The sequence below is a fragment of the Barbus barbus genome (assembly GCF_936440315.1).
Source record: "Barbus barbus genome assembly, chromosome: 38".
Lineage (NCBI taxonomy): Eukaryota > Metazoa > Chordata > Actinopteri > Cypriniformes > Cyprinidae > Barbus > Barbus barbus.
In genome coordinates, this window is record NC_136716.1 from 18,111,111 (window position 1) to 18,125,046 (window position 13,936).

Genomic DNA, 13,936 nt, shown 5'->3' on the forward strand with positions numbered 1-13,936 from the left:
ACAAGTTGCTGAACACTATATTTGCGAATCGTTTGATCTTTTTGGACTTGGGAGAAAGTTTTGAGATTAGAGTTACAATTAACTTTTAATTTCAAACCATGAGGAAAACTTCACTTCTTATTATATGACTCACTTCAAGATCACCAGCTCTGAAACTGCAAAACAAAAAAGAATTTTGCCACTGACAAAAACACTAGCTTTAAGTGCCACCGTCTTTTATCTGTACTGAAATCCATTTCTGCCTTTTTTGAGAAGTGGACTATAATTATTTCTAAAATAAGCTTTAATTCTACACACTCTTCACGCTGCACTAACATCACTGCAGATCATTGGGCTCTGACAGGCTTTTGTTCGCCATGCTAAACATACATGACAGCATGTACAGAACCAATTCCATGCTGTCTCTAAATCCCAGAATCCTGTAGGTCGTATATCAAAGGTCTGTGCTTATGTGCATATGAACGCCTTTTGTAAGCTGGTCTGCCTTTAAGAAGGAATATGAATATCATATTGCTCAAGAATATGGGAAATATGATAGTGTCTAATGTTTGCAGGGCGCCGTTTCAGAACTGACAACCCATCAAGCATTAAACTAAAGGAGGCCTTGGGCAAAATTTCATAAAAACATTGAGGAACACAACAAATCCATTAACATGCAAAAATATGCTGTAAATAAAACATAAGACCTCTTAGGACCACACTTTTAGAAAGTTTAAACTAGCACGTTTTGTGATGCTAGCTCTTAGTGATAAAGTTCTGGTGGGGGTGTTGTCTCATAGCTGTGAGCATAATGGTCTGTGACAGCATATCCTGTTTCTCCTAGAATCATAGGCCAATGCTGTAAACCGACATCTCCAGGGCAAAAGAGAAAAAATGTGAGAGCATGTCTGTGTGTGATCTTGCCCCTCACCTCTGGCAGTGCAACAACCTCTTTGACCTCAACATTAATTTCCCAGTGTGCTCTTTTCTCCATTACTAAGCCAAATGGTGCATCAAAATGCCCAGTTAGTAGCAGGTGCAAATATTCTCACCTTGGCACTTTCCGCCATTGGTTGGGTCTCCATGGTATCCGGGCAAGCATGTTTCGCAGTGAAGGCCGGTGGTGAGGTTACGACACTGCTCGCACACGCTGCCATTCACACACGTGCTGTGGCCACTGCACTGGCATGCTGGGAAATAAAAGGAACAACTGAGTTTGGATTTTTTGCAAATCTTAATGTCAGAGATGACAAACTAAAGGATATTGAAACTTTTTATGCCAAATATATATCCCTAGTGAGGGATCCCTTTCTTGAATTATGAAAGCAGCAACATATTTTTGTTTAAAACCCATCTATATTGCATAAAAATATTAAGAGCGAAAGTGTAAAAACTATTTTTTTTTTTTATTGTCATTGTACAAAAGCAAATTAAATTTACAACAATAAATAAATGCATAAATATATAAGTTTTGGGGTTAGTAATATTTCTTAATGTTTTGTTTTTTAATTACTGTTAAAAGCTAAAGCGGTCAATAAAATTATCACAATTAATCTCACTAAAAAAAAAAAAGTATCACTTATTTACTGTCACTAAACATATTAGATTCTTACAGCCCTGAAAACAGTCATTATTTTTTCATTAGTTTTTTGCAGATCATCTTGCACCCCTTTGTGTCCCAAGGGGTTCCCTGCCCTGAATTTTAAAAATTCCTGGTGTAACAAATTTGCTCTTAATGGTCAAGTGTGCATGTTATTGTCAAAACGTGAGTGGTTCTCACCAGGGCACTGGATGAAGGCCCACTCAAAGCCCCGCTCTTTTGGGCAGAGTCCCGTCTCCAGCACCATGTCTTGGCTGTGTTTGGAGGGGCTCTTCATGGGTCCGCGATACGAACCCTCCATGCACTGCCCTCGGCCAGTGTTACTAGGGTCCCCACACCAGCCGCAGTCAGGCTGCTCCAGACACAGACCACATGTACGCAAACCAGAGCAGTTCTGAGCTGCAATGACAGAGAAGAGAGAGAGGAGATGAGAAGCCGAAGAGAAAAAAAAGCCAGCAGATTCTGAGAAATAAACAATGAGAAACAAAGACACTCTTAAAATGATACATTCAAGCTCTCACGGGGCATATCACTCTACTGACTGAGTAATATGCTCTCAAATACCACCAGAAAGTTCACTCTCCATAAAGAGCACATCAGAGCCATGTGTGTCAGCCTCTTTCGGTTTGATCCACCTCCCCGGCAGCCAAATCACATATCTTAGGATCTCAGACCTCACAACAACAAGCATTACACACAAGGTGTGTTCAGGGTCAACAAGATGGCAGCAATAACAGCGAAAAAGCACAATGTTAGTCATTATGCTGGCAGGAGTTCATGGATTCTCAGCTGCAGGAGTTGACAGATCCTCAACAGCACCATATGATTTGATTCGGCATGCAATAAAAAAAATCATCTGTTTAGGGGTGAGGAGATGTCTAGACGGTGTAGGCGTGGAAAACAGATGAGACGACGCGGAGAATAAAAATACCTCTCTGTTGATTCAAATAGTGAAATTCCATGATTTTACAGACATACATTTATTGGTACCCCGCAAATTAAAAGACTTCACTAGCGCATCAGCTAGGAGATATCACTGGTTTAAAAAAAAAAAAAAACACAAAATCAAAACTGACCCCATGCAGCTACCTTTCTGGTCTTCTTGTGTATGACTCATTGATCAATACTGATAGAAAGGGGAAAAAAAAAAAAAAAAGTTTGTAATCCTTCAAAATGTAATATCTGGCTCCACCTCTGAAACAACAAGGCATTAGAGTTCACCCAAAAATGAAAATTCAGTTGACTTTCTTTGGCCTTCCATTGTGGTGGCGAAAGTTTACCGTTGCTTAGAAAGTCCGGAGACTGCAGTGGAGGAGAAATGTTTGGTGTCTGTCGCGGATTTCCCAGAGCTGTATTTAAGGTTTTTGCTTATGACAGTTTACTTAACGGCAAAAACCAAAGGTTTTAGTGTGCTCATGCTATAATCCTTCGATTAGACTGATAGGACAGCTGATTTGCTGATTGCCTAGCAACATAAAAATCTGCAGCACACTGCAAAAAAAGGAGGCAGTGCGGTGCGCCTGCGGTCTGATCAGGACCTTTTTCTTCTACAAACAGTTTATATATATTTTTATGTTGCACAGAAGACTGTCAAACAGGTGTGAAAAAAAGTTCATTTTTGGGTGAACTATCCCTTTAACCATAACTCCCATCCTGGGAGTTCCTGCTCAGTAAATACATAAATTTTACTCATAAATGTGAAATTTAAATTAAAATGATTTGCTAATGCCATTTCATGTTCATTAGCACCCAAAACACTTATACCTAATGTGACCATGCCAACAGGCAACTGTGGAGAGAGACGAGGATGAGGAACAAGTCAAATTATTGATCTCCGGTAATGCGACAAGGACATGGTACAAACCAACTGTACACAAATGACCTTCAGCTAACCCAGGCAGCAGCAGCAGCCGCCAGATTTAAGATCGAATTTATCAGACTGTTACAATATTGGGGTCGACACCCACAAGCTCCCCACATCAGTGCAAATCACTGCCACCTAAAAACGCAAACCTTCACAAGTGCGAGTCAAACTCATCCATGCATGTTCTGACAAAGACAAAGCACCCTGAAGAGAAAAAGAAAAACATGAAGCAGAAATAGATCTTTAAAATGGCCGAGGCTTATGGCGGAGCAGTTGAAACGTTAAGTAACCATCACTCGGACAGAGAGATATATTTTGGTGACAAAAAGCTTTCCCGAGCCAGACAGATTTGCAGAATTGTACCACCTCCTTCTGGTAGAGAGCTTTTAATTCATTTTCCATCAGACTGAGCATAATGGAAGTTCTATCAGTAAGTCTAGGCCTGTCATAAAAACAGACTACAGTCAGAGAGTGTCCGCTGTACGCTTACCTCACTGTCTGATAGGGTGAAATAAGACATTACGAGCACTTAAAGCCTTTAGTCTGAAGGACAAAAACGGCATAACACAGCTGTGTAGCAAATAAATGGTCAGCAAACAAGTTGCATTTCAAACACACCGAATGTAAATGTGAATGCAAAGTGAAAAATCAGGAACATTAAGGTATTTGAGGGATGTCAAGACCTCTATTTAATATTCCCTGAAGAACGTTTATGCCAAATTATGTAGTTTCCTTTAAGTTTTTATCACTTAGCGTGCCGACGTGTGCCATAAGAATCCATTCTTGAACGGCCAAGAGGGAAGAGCGAACGCTTAGGCAGACAAATTGAAACACTAATTGCACATTACAGGCGGATCAGAGGCCAAGCAGTTCAGCTAATGGGATGAAACAACAGATCTGATAGAGATGAAGAACCCACACAACCCAGGACGCTGACAGGCACTGATTGGCTGTATCTCTCGCTGAAAGGCTCCGAAGAGCAACTCTCATCACTGAAAAGGGAAGCCCTTCCAAGAAATAAGGCTAAGGGGTTTCTGGAGAAAACAGGTCTTGTAATTCAGGTTTCATTTTAACAAACAAAATGTCTCACCACTATATGTGCAATCATTTCAGAGTCCAAAAGTATTCAGATAAAGAAAAACAATTAATCCTTATTAAAATTTTACATATACACTAAAAGTCTTACTGACCCCAAACGTTTGAAGTTTTTGTAAAGTCTTCGAAAGAAGTCTCTTGTGGTGACCAATGGTGGATTAATTAGCTCAAAAATACAGTAAAAACACTGAAATACTATTACCATTTAAAATAACAGCTTTCTATTTGATTTTTTTTTTTAAATTACATTTGTGATGGCAAAACTTGAACTGAACCGTACAAAGTTACCAAGTTCTCTCCATTCTCCACCACTTCAATGTGTTAATATTTAATAAATATTTCTACCAATAATAGTAAAATGTGTAGAAGGAGCAGTGAGTACTTTACTGTGTTACACATTCAGTTCCCTTTCCCCCTCAAAATCAGTGCTGAATATGTAAAAAAGACCACAGATTTTCTCTGGGGCAGATTAGAAGCAGTAACAGCCACTATATGTAAATGAGGACACTCACACAAGCAGTCTCCTGTCTGCCACTCCAGACACTGGCCGTAGGGAAAGGAGATGACGTAGGCATTTGAGTCCACACAGCGTTTGGTGCTTCCACACCACATGCACTCCATGGCCTGGCTGGTGCAGTTCTCACAAGAGGTGCGCAGAGAGCAGGGCGTCTTACACGGGCGGGCGTTCTGGTTCGGGCTCACTGCAAGGGAGGAAATATGTATAAGGTTACTGAAAAGGGAATGCGTATGTATCTTATTGGCTTTTTTCCAAGCTTTCACTAAGAATAAAAGGGAAATAGAGACTCACCGACTGGTTTCTCACAGATGAGTCCGTCTGTGTTGGCGGTGCAGGGATTTGCCCTGAGGCCAGAGACCTGAGCTCTCTCCAGGTAAGCACAGAAGCCCGAGTCATTGGGCTCACCAGGCAACCACTGCAGAGAGGTGTTAGTGAATGGAGACATGTCCTCCCAGCCCCAGTATGACACGTTGATCTTCCTCAGGCCAACCCATGGGGACAGTTTCTGCAGGATAAACGCAATGAGTCACACCAACAAAATTAGGATTTAAAATTTTGAACAGTGTCCGTCAATCATTATTATTAGAACGCGAGTATACACTGCCATTCAATTTTTCTAAGGAATTAATATTTTTATCCAGCAAGGATGTTTTAAAATTGATCAACAGTGACAGAAAGACATTCATAATGTTACAAAATACTGTAATTACATGCTGTTCTTTTGTACTTTTTATTAAAAGAATTATGAAAAGCAAATATCAAAATAACAGCAAAATAGTTTAACAATAATAAGAAATGTTTCTTGAGCACCAAATCAGCATATTAGAATGATTTCTGAATGATCATGTGACACTAAAACTTGAGTAATGGCTGCTGAAAATTCTGCTTTGCCATCACAGAACTAAAATATTTGAAATAAAAGTATATTAAAATTAGTGCTGTCAAATCAATTAAATCGCAATTAATATCATTCAAAATAAATGTGTGTTTACATAATGCGTTTATACTGCATATTTATATGTATATATAAACACACACACAGATTTAAGAACATACACTGTACACAGTATACACACTTGTTATATTTGCATTAAGGCATTTAGCAGATGCTTTTATCCAAAGCGACTTACAAATAAGGACAACAGAAGCAATCAAAGACAATGAGAGCAATAATATGTAACAAAATATATAATACCAAACAAAAACTTTTATTTTGGATGGAATTAATTGCAAGTAATCAATTTTACAGTACTAATTAAAGTAGAAAACGGTTATACACTATACAAAAATTTAATTGTTATATCACTGGACACACTTGACTGAATTAATGTTTCTCATGATTTCAAAAAAACTTATTAAAAGACTTGTGGTTAAATGTTTGAAACCATGATAGTCTATGCATGAATTTCTTAATAAAACTAACACTTAAATTCGTGCAGAATCAGATAGTGACGGAAAATCAGCCAAAAAGTGGCCAGCATAGATTTTAAAATCCTTAAATATAGTTTAGAAATTATTCCTGTAGGACATTGGTTGAGATGACCAAAGAGTGCAGAGCTGTAGTCTAGGCAAAGGTTGGCTACTTTGAAGAGGCTAAAATATCAGATAACATATTTTGGTCGAAACAATTATACAATTTGTGGAAGTTGTAATGACTTTTCTACTATTCTAAAATATGGAAAATACTTCTTACTGGTAGTGAAAATATGAGCAGACACAAACCTTCCCCTTCTGCTGGTACTTCTGTAGTTCCTCCAGCACAAAGTCCACCTGCTTGGCTGTGGTAAGGGAGGCGATGTTTCCCTCCAGGTTCTTGCAGTAGTGCTGAGCATTGTCATAGCTTTCTCTGCTGGAGTTGATCTGCAGACAGGCCTCCCCAACATTGCTCCAGCCATCTCCACACAGCTGGGCTACAGAGAGGTCATAAGATGTAGAGGAATTAGGAGCTTTTAACTAAAGCCTCATATTTTTTCCCCATTTCTCATTTGATCTCTGTTCTTCAGAGACAGCAGGAGAGCTCTTAACATAATGAAAATTACTCTTCAGAACCAAGTGAAGCTCTAAAAGGGCCAATGGCTAATTTAAGCAAAGTGGCCGGTTAAAGAAATTTCCACAGTGGAAAATGCCAAGAACAATCAGACTGAACCATTTAGCAAATTTACAATTTAAAGAAGACAAAATGTGTCGTGAATCCCAAGTTTCTAGGTCAACATTTACAAAGAGCACAGACACCTACAAATTCATGTACAACACAAATTAAATAAGATCTTTAGGTAATTTACAAATCAGAGATAGTGGAGGAAAAACAGGGAGTGTCGGTTTAAATCTGCTGAACACGGGCTTCGTTCCAAAAAACTAGTGATCTTTCTGTCTAGACAACATGTTAAAGTAACACGGGCACGCTCCTGTCACAAAGGCTGTTGCAAAATGCAAGATAACTTCTTTTGGCTAATATACAAACCCAGAATGCACTGTGGCAAGCTCACTGATTAAAATTAATCTAAGATGGCGGATGCACTCAGAGTACATTAAAACGCACTTTTACCAAATATTTGTGTGCTACATATTTTTATATCATGTCGGTAATTTAGCAGCATGTTACAGGAATAGTTTCTATAACAGTAATAGTTGGAGGAAGTGTTATGGATTTAAATTTTGGCAAGAAGCAACAGTTTAAAGTTCATTGTTAATGTGTGAAAATTGTTTGACAAGCCCATTTATGGCCATAAATATCTGTTCACAAAATAAAATCTCTCTTATCCTCTGCCGTTCTTACCAGGAAGGGTGTGGCATTCCTGTTGCTGAGGATCCCATTGGCAGCTGAGGTTGAGGGAGCAGCTCTTGCAGTTGGCCATCTTACTGCAAATCTGCTCGTTTCTGATTGGACATTTGGTGAAATTCTTCACAGTCTAGTAAAGAGAAAAAAAAAAAAAAAAAAAAAAAAAAAAAAAACTTATATACAAACACAGGAATACTTTTGCATACAGTGTCGTGTAACACCAGTGCCCTCTGAAGGCCAACTTACAGCAGTGCAGTTACTGAGAGCTGAGATGCATTTCTTGCTGTCGCACCACTGACATCCATTAGTGTTGGCGGTACAGCTGGTGCAGTCTGAGAAGCGGTAACATCTCTCATCCACTGTGGCTAGAGCAGAGAGAGCAGAGATGGCAGAGATGAAGAGCAAAAAAAGTTCAAAGAAAAATGGCAGTCCTAAGTATTAATATCCAACAGCTGTGAGGCATCCATTAATCTAGAGACATCTAATCTCTTCCAGAGCCAAATCTCATATCAGACCTTTAACCAAAACTAGAAGAGAAACATTTAGCATTTCAAACACCTATTCCCCATTTACATCTAATCGAAAGACTTCAAACAGTGTGACTTATGTAGAGAATCAAGAGGCCTCGGTTCTACGGCTCTCTCTTTTGACAATCCTTTATTCAATAATAACTATTGTCTCCATGTCCTTACTTCACTACATTTGTTTCCCCTTCCCTAGTCTTAAAAAGCTCTCTTTAACACACAACACAGCAACATTTCTTGCACAGCTACTTAATCTACAGCAAACCTATCTGTTTGAATCAGTCTATGAATTATGGCATCAGAAATTAACTCAATTATTGAATATTCACTTACTAAAAGGATCATTACATAAGGTGTAGTTAAATAAGTGCATTCACCAGAATTGCAATAACGTGTAATGTGTGTACATGTATACACACATATTTATAGAATACGTCAAAATTTTTTATATATTTATATAATTTTGATAAATTTGTGTCCTAAACAAACATACACACACATAAATACATGTATGAAAGAAGTCTTTGTGTGTGTATAACATACATACACGCATACATACACACACACACGTATGAAGAGTTCATTTGTAAAAAACCGATAATTCCATTTTTTTTTTTTTTTTCCAGAAATCAAGTTTTTTTTTTTTTTTTTTTACTGTGCATTCCAAATAATATCAATCAAACTGCAGTTGGGTTGTTTTGATTAAGTACTAACAACTTAAATACAGGTAATTTACTAAATTAATGTTCATTGAAAGTATGTTTTTTTTTACACATTAAAAGTTTGTTTTATAGCAAAAGCAAATGTTTAATCTTTGTAATCTCCTCAGATGACAATGTAGATTCCTGACAAACGTTATTGTTGTTGTGATCATAAACCGTATGGATAGGATTACACGCAATACACCGAGCTTTTCCTTCACCACTGTAACGCTCTGCTTTTCCAAGGCTCCGTGAAAACGTTTCAGCTTTTTTTTTCCTTTTTCGCCCTGAAGATATCACAGGTTCATCAAGTTAGTCTAAATTATCCATTTTCGATCACTTTTAGTCAGTTTTGACAAAACTCCTCTCAGCTAGCACGCCTTTTCAAAGTGAAAGTAGCCTTGTCACCTGACCTGAATACAGCACGCTGATTCGCTAAAATGGACTTATCGGCGTCTGTTCAAAAACAATAAGGGCACTTATCGGCTTCTGCAGTGAAACGTGAACTCACGATGCTTTGAAAGTGGACAATACCAGCTTTTTTGACAAAACGTGTTTAGGGTTCAGATCAGGCTAGACTTAATATTATATACACACACATTTATTTATAGTTTGTTTTCTATTAATATTTAAAAATGTACTTATTTACAAATAAAACTAAAAAAAACTATACAAAAATACTACACAATTCGTAATGACACTGATTTAAGCAAAACAGAATACAACAACACAGTCCTCATGCAATTTTGACTTTATTCAGCGAATGATTCAAATCAAGTCTAATCAAATTAACTAGATCATAAGAGTAATTTGTTATTGGCTACAATAGTCATGTTGTATGTGTTTTGGCATTATTTCAGAGTACCTAGTCTTTTTTTATTTCATTCCATTTAATTGAGACTGCAAGTACTTTTTTTTTTTTTTAATTGCTGTGGCACTTGAGATTTAACAGCGGCAAGCAGCGATGCGGAAAACACAAACACTCACACAGCATAAACAAGGCCAGCACTGCCAGAGATTATCCCAGCATGCACCTCTCCAGACCTCAGGTTTGAATTTCAAATGAAATGAAATGAAGCCAAATATTGCATTGGCTGGAGGTCCACACGCTCACTCTCAAAGACTAAATTTTGGCTGGTTTTGTGTGACTGGTCATGTTCTGACAGGTGGCAAAAAATCAAACAGACTGGTAGTCCTGCAGAGCAAAGGAGGGCTGTGGGAAACTCTCCTCTGTGTCTGCTTCAGACAGCTTGTGCCCCCTCCATTACTCTCTCATTAACACAACCAGTGCACAATGTAGCAGACAAACCTGAGGGCTTAGATCAGCACACACAAGAAGGGCTGATTTCTTGGCTTGAGCAAGGTGGAAAATGTTTTAGCTGAGGGTGGCAGGAGAGTCTCTAAGCCTCTTCCAGATACCTACCAGCTTTGGCAGGGCAGAAAGGAGCAGGTGTAGCACTGTTAGAGAAGCTGGGCTCCCAGGACGTGCAGCGGCCCCCTTTCCAAACGCAGCGCACACCAGGACCTGCGGCTTCACAGTGCTCCTGCCCCAGGAAGGCCTCACAGCTGGGTGGCCTGTAGATTAGTACGTCATTCAGAAGGACGCTGGAGAAACCCCCAAACACATACATGGACCTAGAAGGAGAAGATGAAGACTTAAGTATAAAACAACATTTTGTGAAAGTGTGTGCGCGCGTGTATAACCCATCTCTCCACCTTACTGACACATCAAGGTAAATAAAGAGTTTTTAAAACCCAAGTATGTGTTCATGTCTTAATACCAAAAGGGGCTAGGCAGAGGGAACAGAGGGCAGCTCTGTGACAGAGTGTGTGTGTTAATTTAGACTTCTCACCCATTACTGGTTACTGCTGTATGTCCAAAACGATTCACGTCTCTGTGCAAGTTTGGTTTGGGAAGAACCTTCCACTCATCACACGCTATAAGAAAAAAGGCAAACTGAAATAATTTGGTCAAAATTGTTTTATTTTCTATGACTTTTTCTTGTGTACAGTTTCAACCATTTCACTGAAAATAGTCTTTTTTTTTTATTATTTACTTACGAGTCAGACATACTTATGCGACATTTAGCAAAAACTTATGTTCCCAAAGGGAATTTCCATAACTTTTGATTGTATCAATTTGTCTTTTTCTGAAATGTCTTCAGGTTTTCATTGTGGGAATATGTGACAACTGCACATTACCATTTCCAAAGTTTGAGGTCAGTAAGTTTTTTCAGCAAGGATGCATTCAACATTACTTTTACATTACAAAAAAAAAAAAAAACTATTTCAAATAAATGCTGTTCCTTTGAACTTTCTATTCATCAAGGAATAAACTGCATATTCAAATATATATATAAATAGAAAAAAAAGTAATTGTAATAATATTTCACAATATTATTTTTACTGTATTTTGATCAAATAAATGTAGCCTTGGTGAGCATAAGAAATATTTCACAAAAAAATTTCATAAATATTACCGACCTCAAACTTTTTAATGGGAGTGTATATCAAACATGCAGTAAAGTAGCAACACAAACCAATGTCATAGGCAAGGAAGTCAGCAGAGAAGCACTTGGCTCCATTGCTAAGAGAGGTGTCATTATGTGTATTTCCTCCAAAGATGAGCAGAGTTCCTCCCAGCAGCACAGACGAATGCAGGTAACGTGGGTAACCGCTTTCTCTAAGAATCGTCCTGCAACACACAACAAACATCAAACTGTTGCACCATATCTGAAACTAACTGTTCCTCTAAAATGATCAAATTTACAACATTTTTCTTTGTCTTGAACACATCTGTGTGCCCTTACCATGTGCGGGTCTCAACCTCATAGCGGTAAAGATCATCCACCAGGCCATATTTGTTTGCTGGAAGAGATTTGTAGCCCCCATGGACATACGCGCTCTTGCTGCCGCTGTCGTACACACTGCTGTGGCCGTACCCACCCTGAGCGATCGCTCCTCTGGTCTCTGGCACCAGCCATGTGTTTGTCCCTGTGCACAGAAATTAAATCATTTACTTTAAAATTAAAAAGTGAACCTTTAAGTTTAATATTTTCTTTATTTATAAAACCGGTTTTGCCTCTTCATAATAACCAGTCTGTGAGAATTTGACTTGATGTTTCAGTATAATGTGTGGAATAACAATGAGTTACCTCATCCCAATGAGATCTGGTTTGTGGTACGAGTTCACAACACTTGTAAGATCACTTGAGAACAAAGATTATGCCCTGATCCAGGAATTTAACAGGATTAAAAAAAAAGGTACAGATTATCCAAAAGCTTCAGCCTGAGAGACACACAGCCTCTGTTCACTACTCTTTGCAAAGAACCACAGCTCCATCTACTGGACCACTGGGGTAAAATTAAAAATCAAATCGGTTTCAACTCCTGCAGATTTGATTTACAGCTGCCCTCAAAAGTTGTCCATATTGTCTTAAAAATGACAACCAACTGTACAACCAGTGTTGTTAGTTAACTAAAACTTAATTTTATATAACAACTGTTTTTCAAAGTTTTAACAACTAATTAAATACTGAAATAATGCAAAAATGAAATATAAATATTAAAAGGAAAACCAAATATAGCACCAAATATAAAATAAATTAAAGCAAAATAGAAATGAAAAAATTCTAAAAACACATAAAATGAATAATCAAACTGAAAACTACAAGTATACAAATTAACGGTACTTGCAGAATTTTTCAATCCCAATCAAATACACTACTCAGTCACTCACTGATGTTGTACTCCTGAACATTGCTGATGTAGCTGTAGATGGAGGAGTAGCCGAAGATGACAACCATCACCACATCACCATTATCCAGCTCTACTATATGGGAGGAGTGGCCTTCCACAGCGTAGACCTGGCCGTGGGCTGGCACACTGGGGGACTTCTGCGACCACGTCATTTTGGGCATGTTAAACACCCACAGTTCATCTGTTACGTTACTGGCACCCATCTCCAACTTGCCTCCAAACATGTAGATGTCATTCTGAAAGAAACAAAACTGATTTTATAACATATTTCAAGAAGGTTTCTTCGTAATCTATTGATCAATATTCCAAACTGAGGTTTGCCAAAATCAACATGCCAGTGCATGTGATTGAGGGCCAGATTTACAAAAACAAGGCAAATTAGCATGAAAGGGCAATACCATAAAAGCACAGATGGGAGTGGAAAGTTCTGCAATTGATCTACTGACAATGCACATTAAAGAACACAGACACAGCAAGATAATTACACAATGCAATCAACCACACACATTATGAATGTGTACACTTATTTTTGATCAAATTTAATGCATTCTTGCTGAATAAAAGTATAAATTGATCAAGTATTAAAAATGCATAAATTCAACCTGCAAATTTCTTGATTCGATTTATGCATTTGTAATGCAAAGTCCATAAACTCCAGGTCAGCTAAAACATTTCTACAGATGATTACATCTATAAGCTGATAATTATTGCAGAGAAGAGAGAAGAATAACTGCTGTTGCAGGATACTCTTGCTCAGATGATCAAAGCGGCACACAGACCAAAAGCTAGAACATGATCAGCTAAATAGCCTTGTTCACTCATTCAGACACTGATTAAAGCCATTCAGCTTAAAGACAAATAAAAAATATTCTTGCTAAATGTTTTTGTAACATTTCAACTGTGATGTTACCCGATATAGTGCCAAGGAGTGTCCGTATCTCGGCAGGGGTCCGCTACTGATGGGCACTGTGTTCCAGATGCCACTTTCCAGATTATAACTGCAAAGAAAAAAAAAAAAAGTTGACAAAGTTAATTTCCATAACCGAAGTGGAAAAAAAACATTGTTCAGACTGAGATGGCTTCAGAATTATACAAATTATCCAATATTCCAGTAATTA

The 13,936-nt window shown here is 38.1% G+C and overlaps 1 protein-coding gene across 1 annotated transcript in view; it reads right to left on the bottom strand.

Annotated features, from left to right (window-relative positions):
• The window catches only part of LOC306857976 (attractin-like protein 1), a 102,133-nt gene that overhangs the window by 67,318 nt on the left and 20,879 nt on the right, over positions 1–13,936 (bottom strand). Inside the window, exons 7-19 of the mRNA XM_079398295.1 lie at positions 13,729–13,816; positions 12,799–13,054; positions 11,870–12,053; positions 11,600–11,754; positions 10,913–10,997; positions 10,483–10,694; positions 8,081–8,199; positions 7,832–7,964; positions 6,778–6,965; positions 5,347–5,560; positions 5,051–5,239; positions 1,760–1,978; positions 1,032–1,169 (exon numbers count right to left, since the gene is read on the bottom strand). Of these exons, the coding sequence (XP_079254421.1) occupies positions 1,032–1,169; positions 1,760–1,978; positions 5,051–5,239; positions 5,347–5,560; positions 6,778–6,965; positions 7,832–7,964; positions 8,081–8,199; positions 10,483–10,694; positions 10,913–10,997; positions 11,600–11,754; positions 11,870–12,053; positions 12,799–13,054; positions 13,729–13,816 (2,180 nt within the window). The remainder of the gene's footprint in view (positions 1–1,031; positions 1,170–1,759; positions 1,979–5,050; positions 5,240–5,346; positions 5,561–6,777; positions 6,966–7,831; positions 7,965–8,080; positions 8,200–10,482; positions 10,695–10,912; positions 10,998–11,599; positions 11,755–11,869; positions 12,054–12,798; positions 13,055–13,728; positions 13,817–13,936) is intronic.